Source organism: Lolium perenne, chromosome 1 (genome assembly GCF_019359855.2).
Source record: "Lolium perenne isolate Kyuss_39 chromosome 1, Kyuss_2.0, whole genome shotgun sequence".
Lineage (NCBI taxonomy): Eukaryota > Viridiplantae > Streptophyta > Magnoliopsida > Poales > Poaceae > Lolium > Lolium perenne.
In genome coordinates this window covers 193484449-193494547 of record NC_067244.2, presented here as the reverse complement: position 1 = coordinate 193494547, position 10099 = coordinate 193484449, and the positions used below count along the sequence as shown (strand labels likewise).

Below are 10099 nucleotides of genomic sequence, written 5' to 3'. Positions count from 1 at the left end.
CAAGCTATACAAGTGAAAAGGCAATAATGACGATCTACGACAATCTGATTGTGGTGAGGGGCTGGTATGAACTCTATTTGTTTTCATTTTTGTACATATACTCATCCATGTGAGCATGCTTAGTTGGTTCATGTGAGGTATATGTTATTTGAGAAAGTCTAGTAGTTCATGATCTCTCATGTTTAACTCCAATTTATTAATATGAGTAGCATGTCATGGATGTTTGCTTGCATTGTTTTATTCATAAATAGGTATGGCATTGTGGTATCCTCCTCTGAATAATTCATTTATATCGACTTGGCACATGCTCACGCATGCATATGACTGAACAAAAAGTCAATTAAGCCTCGATGATCTATATTGCTTCAGAGTTCTTGTATCACTTTTATGCCTCCATTAATTTATTTTGCCGCAAGCATGATTATGACAGTTACTGCTCTCTTGATTTGTCGCTCCCTAGTCTATTGCTAGCCTTCACTTGTACTGAGCGGGAACGCTGCTCGTGCTTCCAAACACATGAAAACCAAGTTATTCCAGAGTGTCCACCATAAATACCTATGCATGGCATTTCAAACCATTCCAAGTAAATTCTCATGCGCTACCTTTAAAACCTTCAAAATGCTTCTCAATTTGTGTTTATGTTTCATAGCTCATGAGGAAGTATGTGGTGTTTAGCTTTCAACCTTGTCATTTACTTTTGACGGACTCTCACATGGACTAGTGGCACATCCGTTTATCCAATAATTTTGCAAAAAGAGCTGGCAACGGGATTCCCAGTCCCAAATTAATTAACTTAAATAGACACTCCTCCATGGTTTGTGATTGATGGACGGCACCCGAAGGATTCGGTTAGCCATGGCTTGTGTAAGCAAAGGTTGGGGGGAGTGTCATCATCATAATAAAACTAAAATAAAAAGGCACTCCTTCATGGTATGAGATTGTTGGCAGGCACCCGAGGATTCGGTTAGCCATGGTTTGTGTAAGAAGGTTGGAAGGAGTGCCACATAAATATGCAAATAATTCATGGGAGCCGCTCTTGAAAGTCCGGTTGGCGAGGTAGTTGGTGTACCCATTACCATTCGTTGACAACAACAAACACCTCTCAAAATGATTTTACTCCTGATTTCAAAAATGAAAAGCTCTAGCGCATGTTAATCCCTGCTTCCCTCTGCGAAGGGTCAATCTTTTACTTCTATGTTGTGTCTCCATTATTTCTTTGAGCACTATCTTGAGAGCACAACTGTCATTCTTAGTATAATATGCTTGTCTCAAAATATGATTGATTGTGGTATAACTTTGATGCTTTTATCTTTGACAATCACTACTTCTAGTCTTTCTATGAACTCCAGAGGTGCCCGGGCATTTATGTTTTGCCAATCAAATACAGGCAAGCGAGATACCACTTTATCATACTCTCTTATGAACATTGCAATCTTGCTTATATACATGATTCATGATGCTTATTATTAATTGTTGGTACCTCTCCATGATTGACATAGCTGTTAGATGATCCTATTTGCATATATCTCATTATGAACTGCTTAAGTATTAGCCATAGCATGAGAATATATACATCATATGAGCAAATGTGTTCGTGAAAGTTCTTTTATCGCTCAGTTGTTAACTGAATTGCTTGAGGATAAGCAATAAGCTAAGCTTGGGGGGAGTTGATACGTCCAAAACGTATCTACTTTCCCGAACACTTTTGCTATTGTTTTGCCTCTAATTTGTGTATTTTGGATACAACTAACACGGATTAACGCTGTTTTCAGCAGAACTGTTCTGGTGTCTCGTTTTTGTGCAGAAATCCAACTTTCGGGAAAATCCTCGGAATTTATGCAGAAGGCCCTATTTTCCCAGAATACTGACGGAGCCAGAAGGACAAGTAAGGTGGAGGCCCGAGGGCCCCACACCATAAGGCGGCGCGGCCTAGGGGGGGCCCGCGCGGCCCTATGGTGTGGCCCCCTCGGCCGGCCTCCGACGCCCTCCTTCGGACTATTTATCGGCCTCGACCTAAAAACGCAGGGAGAGAAGTCGAAGTCGCCAGAAACCCTCCAGAACGCCGCCACATCGCGAAACTCCGTCGCGGGAGCCAGAAGTCTCCGTTCTGGCACTCCGCCGGGACGGGGAATTGGAGGAGATCATCGCCATCATCACCGTCAACGCCTCTACATCAACCAGCCATATTTCCCCCATCCATGTGTGAGTAATTCCCCCGCTGTAGGCCGAAGGGGATGGTAGGGATTGGATGAGATTGGTCATGTAATAGCATAAGATTGTTAGGGCATAGTGCCTAGTGTCCGTAATTGGTACTTTGATGATATTGTTGCAACTTGTTATGCTTAATGCTTGTCACTAGGGCCCGAGTGCCATGATCTCAGATCTGAACATGTTATTGTTTCATCATGATATTCATTGTTTATTGATCTTACCTGCAAGTTGTATACACATGTCGCTGTCCGGAACCGATGGCCCCGAAGTGACAGAAATCGGGACAACCGGAGGGAATGGTAGCGATGTGAGGATCACATGTGTTCACGGAGTGTTAATGCTTTGCTCCGGTACTCTATTAAAAGGAGTACCTTAATATCCAGTAGTTTCCCTTGAGGCCCGGCTGCCACCGGCTGGTAGGACAAAAGATGTTGTGCAAGTTTCTCATTGCGAGCACGTACGACTATAATTGGAACACATGCCTATTGATTGCTTTGTACTTGGACACCGTTTTATTATTATCTGCAAATGCCCTGCTATGATTGTTACATGAGTTTCTCTCATCCATGCAACGCCCGTTCATCCGTCCCCGTGCCTACATTATTTTAATCCTGTTGTTTACTATAATCACTACTGCTGTCTTTGTTACTCTGCTGTTATTCCACCATCGTTATCGCTATAAAACTGTTACTACTGATAAACCCTTGCGAGCAAGTCTGTTTCCAGGTGCAGCTGAATTGATAACTCCGCTGTTAAGGCTTCCAAGTGTTCTTTGTCTCCCCTTGTGTCGAATCAATAAATTGGGTTTTACTTCCCTCGAAGACTGTTGCGATCCCCTATACTTGTGGATCATCAATATGTAGCATCTTATTTTCTTTCGAAAAGTCAGAAAATTACATATTTGGACATATAAATGCCCTAACCCTTTTGTGTGTTCTGTGTGCTTATAGGACTCATGATCCAAAGTTTTAGTGTTGCGCCATGGGCGGAAAAACATTATTATTTCTTCAAATGTTCCGTTTTCAGAGCATTCAAAATTATCTAATTAGTAAAAACGAATCCTTTTCTTTTGAGAGGAAAATTCCGAGCAAGTAGGAAATATGAGAACGTGTGTGTACCATTTCAGTGAGAAACGTACTCCCTCCCGTCTATAGTTTAGTCGTGATTTTAGCTTTAACTTAAATTAGAACAAAGATACTGTAAGAGCAATTAATGGAGGAAGTATATATGCTCCCTCTATTTTGAAATGCATGTTACACATATTTTTTTAAAAAATAAAAAGTTAAAATAAAAAATTATCATGTACATCTTCACGTGCTACACGCTCATAAAGTCGTTTCATGAAAATTTGACTTGTCGTGTGGCGCTTGGAAAAAAGACAAAATTCAACGCTAAAAATAAGGTTTTCCAGAAAATAAATTTTCTCTTTTTTACATAGGCCACACAAAATATTGGTTCTTCGCGAAACTTGTCGAACGCACATATATTGTGGAGATATATATGTAGAATTTTTTGTCAAAATTTTTCAACATGCCGAAATATAATTTTTTGGTAGAGAGATCATATGCACCTGGGAGTTGAATTAAATTTCCGAAAGTATATCTATAAGAATTCACTGTTGATCTCCAGAATTCATACTTCCGGGAACCAAGACCCGAGAGTTCCCTTGTTTGGCATTTCCGAATCCCATTTCATTCTCCAGCCGGCCGTGCAATGCAGCCTCTATCTTTGGCCGTGGCGATGCCGTGCGTACCCCGAGCAACACCGCCCTCTTTCGTGGTTACCAAACCAAAAACAACAACGTGTCGCTATCAGCCTATCACCTGTCGTTCGTCGCCACCTACGAACTCATAAATAAGGCGTTGGGCCAGCACCGCATAGCCCGTAGGATCGACGAGTGTCACATTTCTGGGAGACGGAGAGAGATGAGGGCCGTGGAGCTGTTGCTGGTCCTGCTGCTCTCTGTCGAGCCATGGCGAGGCGGCGGCGGTCCGGCGGCGGCTCGCGCTCTCAGCTACACCAGGGCGGACTTTCCCCGGGACTTCGTCTTCGGGGCCGGCACGTCGGCCTACCAGGTACTGCACTACTGCCTATTCTACTCATCCGGGTAAAGCCTTTTTGGTGAGTCCGATTTTTCTCTTCTTTCGTCGATTTGAGGATTCACTTCTTGTTCGGTGCTTGTAGTACGAAGGGGCGACGGATGAGGACGGAAGAAGCCCAAGCATCTGGGACACTTTTACTCATGCAGGTAATGATGATAATCTCATTATGCACCTATGAGCAACTTTAGTATACTACATCCATATCGGTTTATTCGGATAATATGCACTTCGAGAAAAACTTTAATCATTAACTCGATCAATAAAATAAACAAGTATATTGGATATATGCAACAAAAAGCTAAATCATTGGATTCATATTTTAAAGAAGTTTTCAATAGTAGTATAATTTTTGTGGCACATATATCATATTTTGTTAACCAAATTAAGGATTAAAGTTTTGTCTCAAAATGCATATTACCCTAATAAACGGGTATGGAGGAAGTAAAGAATACCAATATGGGTATATGGAGGGAGTAAAGAATATCAATATATATGACTTTAAACGGTATAATCATTGTGATAGTAAATTGGTACCATACATGTTGTTATCATTTTCCTATAAATTTATAAAATATTTGACTTAAGACAAGAGCTAGAAGTAGTACACTTATTCGAGGACGGAGAAACTATGTAGGAGTAGCTTCAATTCCCTAGCTAGCTTAATCTGGAAGATCGATCGGCACCATTTTTTTAGATGACGGCGGTCAGTAGTCACTTGGGGATGGAGGGAGTATTGGGGCACAGCCGCAGTATGTTTCCGGTTTGTGTGTTTTGTTTGCCATAACATTCGGAAGAGACAAAGAAAAAAAAAAATTCTCTGACAATATCAAAAATCATTGAGCTCAGATTTATTTTGTAGTAGAAATAGTTAATTACACATTTTACAAACCGGGAAAAAAATCCGCACGCGTGTTCCATAATCGATTGTTTCATACCAAGTTTTTATCAACGAGATGTGTTAGTCCGATCCGCGCTCATGGCCGTGTGCGTGTGATGATCACGTACCAGATGAGGCATGATGAGTGATGACATGGTAACAATTTATCAAATGATCGAGGAATACAAAATTCAATCCGTATTTACTCATTTATCGTATCCTTTTGTTCTTTACTTACCTGAAACACATGTCAAACTAGTTGGTATTTGGAAGAGAACAGGGCGAGTTCTCCAAAACCCTCTATCCATGACCTTGCTCAATTTTTGGCAATGGCCTTCCCGCCGAAAAAGAGAGTCAGATTTCTGGAATTCCTAAAAATACCAAGCTGCACACCATCTATGAGCAACTTTATATCATTGACCTATGAGCAACTTTATTATACTACTACCTCCATACCGGTTTATTAGGACCGATTATTAGGTTAGTGTGCACTTTCATAAAAACTTTGATCATTAACTCGGTCAATGATATAATTTTTGTGGCCTAACCAAAATAAGCTTTAAAGTTTTGTCTCGAAATGGATATTACCCCAATATATATGAGATTAAATCGGTAGAATCATTGTGATACTAAATTGGTACCATAAACGTTGTTATTGTTTTCCTATAAATTTATAAAAATATTTGATTTAAGACAAGAGCTAGAAGTAGTGCACTTATTCGAGGACGGTGGAAATATGTAGGAGTAGCTTCAATTCCGTAGCTAGCTTAATCTGGAAGATCGATCGGCACCAATTTTTTTTAGATGACTGACACTTGATCAATACACTTACATGATGTGCGGTTTTAGTACTACTAGGCACGAGGAGGAGGAGATTAGCCTGGATAGGTAGGTGGTGCCTTCAGAAGGACACGTTTCGATACTTGGGGTCAATCCTGCACAAGGAATCAAGGATGGGGATATTGATGAAGATGTGAACCACCAGACCAAAGCCGGATGGATGAAGTGGCGCCAAACTTCTGGCATTCTTTGTGATAAGAGAGTGATACAAAAGTTAAAAGGCAAGTTCTATAGGACGGCGGTTCGACCCGTAATATTGTATGGCGCTGAGTGTTGGCCGACTAAAACGCGGCATGTTCAACAATTAGGTGTGGGGAGATGCGCATGTTGAGATGGATGTGTGGCCACACGAGAAGGACCGAGTCCGGAATGATGATATACGAGATAGAGTTGGGTAGCACCGATTGCAGAGAAGTTTGTCCAACATCGTCTAAAATGGTTTGGGCATATTCAGCGCAGACCTCGAGAAGCTCCGGTGCATAGTGGACGACTAAAGCGTGCCGATAATGTCAAGAGAGGACGGGTAGGCCAAACTTGATATGGAAGGAGTCCGTAAAGAGTATCTGAAGGACTGAAGTATCATCAAGCCATAAAAAGAGCCGCGTGGAAGCTTGCTATCCATGTGCCAAAATCATGAGTTGGTTACGAGATTTTATGGGTTTCATCTCTAGTCTACCTAACTTATTTGAGAATAAAGATTTTGTTGTTGTTATTGTTGTTGTTGGCCATCCCATAAAAAAAGTCGATTGCTGCAATTCCTAAAAAATACCAAGTTGTGCACGACCCTCCAGTCCTCATATATCCCGCGCAGTCATGCACTCGGCACAAAACTACTAATAACTTGCACTGGGAGTATACGGAACTGACACTATCTTCTTGATCTGACCGTGACTGCAGGGAAAATGCCAGACAAGAGCACCGGCGATTTGGCCGCAGACGGCTACCACAGATACAAGGTCTGCAAATAGTCCGTCAGAACTTCACTAGGCTAGCTAGCGTACAAACAAAATTAGAGTCACGTTACGCTTGTTTCTGTATCTTATCGTTCTTGTTGGAACTCATGTGGGCGTCATTTTCAACGTTTCCTGTTGACAGATGGAAACATATGGCGACACAACCTCCGTCAGAACATGTGCAGACATATACTACCTCTGTTCGGATTTAATTGACTTCTATCAATACTATATTTGTTTATTAGCCTTCTCTCCCCCGCGTTGATTAAATAGGAACGGAGGGAGTATCAGAAAAAACTGAAAATGTGCAGACAAGAAAATTTTACTTTGACCATTTATGCATGTAGTAATAGTATCTGGATTTTGATGTGAAAAATTACGAGTTTCAGTAAGTTCTTCGCTTAACTTGTGGGATATATATTGGCATTTTTCAGGAGGATGTGGAGTTGATGAGCGAGACTGGCCTGGAGGCCTACCGGTTCTCCATTTCTTGGTCTAGGCTCATTCCAAGTAAGAACACACAAGTTGCACCTTTTCTGGAATACTTATCATCCTTGCAAACCTCCCTGAATGATGAGTTTCTCTTCATGAGAACAGGAGGAAGAGGACCCGTCAATCCCAAGGGGCTGGAGTATTACAACAACCTGATAAACGAGCTAACAAAACGAGGTATATAACAAAGGTTCATTAGAATTGAACCTTTAGTGTAACATCACAAGTTCAGAAATCTAATGGCACAAAATCATGTCAGAATATTCGGAACAGTCTTTCTCATGCTCAGATGGTTATGCCGTCCAACCTTATGCAGGAATCCAGATACATGTGACTCTGTACCACCTTGATTTCCCTCAGATCCTGGAAGACGAGTACCATGGCTGGCTGAGCCCCAGGGTCGTGTAAGATCTTAATTGGATTCGGCTGCGCAGATTCTGAACTTTTCTGAGAACATTCTGAAACTTTTGCGGTGCGTAATGGTGTTTCAGGGATGACTTCACGGCGTTCGCGGATACGTGCTTCCGGGAGTTCGGCGACCGGGTGCAGCACTGGACCACCATGGACGAGCCCAACGTGATCTCCGTTGCTGCCTACGACAGCGGCGCCTTCCCGCCGTGCCGCTGCTCAGCGCCCTTCGGAGTCAACTGCACGGCGGGGAACTCCACCGTGGAGCCCTACACCGTGGCGCACAACTCCATCCTTGCCCACGCTTCCGCCGTCAGGCTCTACAAGGAAAAGTACCAGGCCACGCAGAAGGGCGTCGTCGGCATGAACGTCTACAGTTTCTGGAACTACCCCTTCTCCTCCAGCCCCGCCGACATCACCGCCACCCAGAGATCGCTCGACTTCATGATCGGCTGGTGAGATGATCTCCACGGCTCTATATATTTCTATTAAACGCGATGGGGTCGATTGTATATGCGTGTGTTTCTGAAGGTGAATTGTCATGGCATGTTTTGGTCTGGTCTTTCTGTTCAGGATCTTGGACCCCTTGGTATATGGAGACTATCCTGAGATCATGAAGAAGAAAGTTGGATCACGGCTTCCATCATTCACAAAAGAACAGTCCGAGCTAATCCGTGGAGCCATCGATTTCGTCGGTATAAACCACTACACGTCGGTGTACGTGAGCGACAGGAAGAGCAGCGCCGACACCAGCCTCCGGGACTACAATGCCGATATGTCGGCCACCTTCAGAAGTAAGCAAAGTTCAAAGTATCTGGTAAAAATGACAAATTCGGTTATCTCGTGTAACTTGTATTGTTTGCTTGTTTTGTGTTTCAGAGTCAAGGAATGATAGTGGTACTGGTCAGGTATTTTTTGTTAGTCTTTTTTTATCTGACTTTACCTTTTTCTTCCTGGGGGAATTTAGCCAATCAAAATTTACCTTCTGACTCTTGGTACAGTTTATCCCTATCAACATGCCGAATGATCCGGAAGGGCTGCAGTGTATGCTCAAGTACCTCACAGACAGATACCCGAGCATTCCTATCTACGTGCAAGAAAATGGCAAGTCTCTGTCAATTTTCTGCCTACAATGTTCTTCACTGTCGACATGCATATTGTCGCAGATTATGCACATTGCAGTTTATGCTCTTTATGATCCTTCACAAGTACCTAGAATAATTCAGTAATGAAATTCTATTTGTACACAAATGAAAGCAAATTCTTTTTTTTTTTGCGAGTAATGCTAGTAAATTCTTCATGAACTGAGAGACTAGTTTGCTACTTGATCACTTCAGTATCTCTGTGTCAAGTCAAACATTAATTTTATTGGGTGTTTCCGCCGATCTATATGAACTTTCTTATTCTTCCACTGTATCATATGTTAGGCTATGGACAGCTCTTGGTCGACTCGGTTAATGATCATAACAGAGTGGAGTACTTGAGTGGCTACATCGGCAGCACGCTGGATGCACTCAGGTGAGTGTTGTTCTTTACTTTTTTTTCAAACAAAGCAAAAAACTTTCCATCGCTGAAGATGAATATTTTGGCTCAACTCAGCCATAATGTCAATCCTAATTAAGCAACGTCACTACTAAAAGTTCAGCAATTTGGTTCAAAAGAACACTTAAAATCGTCATCGCAGGAACGGAGCCAACGTAAAGGGCTACTTTGTTTGGTCATTCATGGATGTGTTCGAGCTACTAGCGGGCAATTATTTGCGATACGGACTGCACTACATCGACTTCCAGGATCCTGGGCTGGCAAGGCAGCCAAAGCTCTCTGCCAAGTGGTACTCCAAGTTCTTGAGGAGTGAAATTGGGATAAACTTAGAGAACATGGTTAGTCCCAATGCAAGGTCACATGCTCAGGAATGAGGTTAACTAGCACTCTAGCAGTGCATAGAGATCAGGTTGGAGTGGCTATAAAAACAAGCAAAAGATCAGACCGTTGCTTATAGCTTTTCTTGTTCATTTTACAAAGGATATTTGTTCGTCTTTCTTGATCATGGCTCACCATCTTACTTGATCGTGGCTCACCATCAGGTGTTTCTTTGATGAGCAATAGGTTATAGGTGTATACTGTTCTTGTTGTCATGGCCCATTACACCAGCCTAGGTAATCAGAGATAAATAAAGAAATACATACTCTATAAATAATCATGTGAATATGTGATTG

The 10099-nt window shown here is 42.2% G+C and overlaps 1 protein-coding gene across 2 annotated transcripts; it reads left to right on the top strand.

Moving 5' to 3' along the window:
- Positions 1 to 4083: 4083 nt before the first annotated feature.
- Positions 4084 to 9945, top strand: LOC127317197 (beta-glucosidase 22). 2 transcript variants are annotated; one of them, XM_051347722.2, is made up of 12 exons: positions 4084 to 4286; positions 4396 to 4459; positions 6928 to 6986; positions 7418 to 7493; positions 7581 to 7652; positions 7792 to 7879; positions 7967 to 8338; positions 8457 to 8677; positions 8763 to 8791; positions 8885 to 8987; positions 9311 to 9401; positions 9568 to 9945. In XM_051347722.2, exons 1-12 carry the CDS (start codon positions 4137 to 4139, stop codon positions 9797 to 9799), a joined length of 1557 nt encoding a protein of 518 aa, XP_051203682.1. In that variant the 5' UTR covers positions 4084 to 4136; the 3' UTR covers positions 9800 to 9945. The 2 variants fall into 2 exon arrangements, with proteins under 2 accessions (XP_051203682.1, XP_051203686.1); XM_051347726.2 differs by lacking the exon at positions 6928 to 6986 and having other exon boundaries at positions 4151 to 4286.
- The last annotated feature ends 154 nt before the right edge of the window (positions 9946 to 10099 follow it).

Excerpts from the sequence above, each read along its gene's own strand:
- LOC127317197 (XM_051347722.2), top strand. The coding sequence starts at position 4,137 with ATGAGGGCCGTGGAGCTGTTGCTGGTCCTGCTGCTCTCTGTCGAGCCA. Across the intron at positions 7,494-7,580 it reads TTGGTCTAGGCTCATTCCAA|GAGGAAGAGGACCCGTCAAT; the intron begins GTAAGAACACAC and ends TCATGAGAACAG. Across the intron at positions 8,988-9,310 it reads TATCTACGTGCAAGAAAATG|GCTATGGACAGCTCTTGGTC; the intron begins GCAAGTCTCTGT and ends ATCATATGTTAG.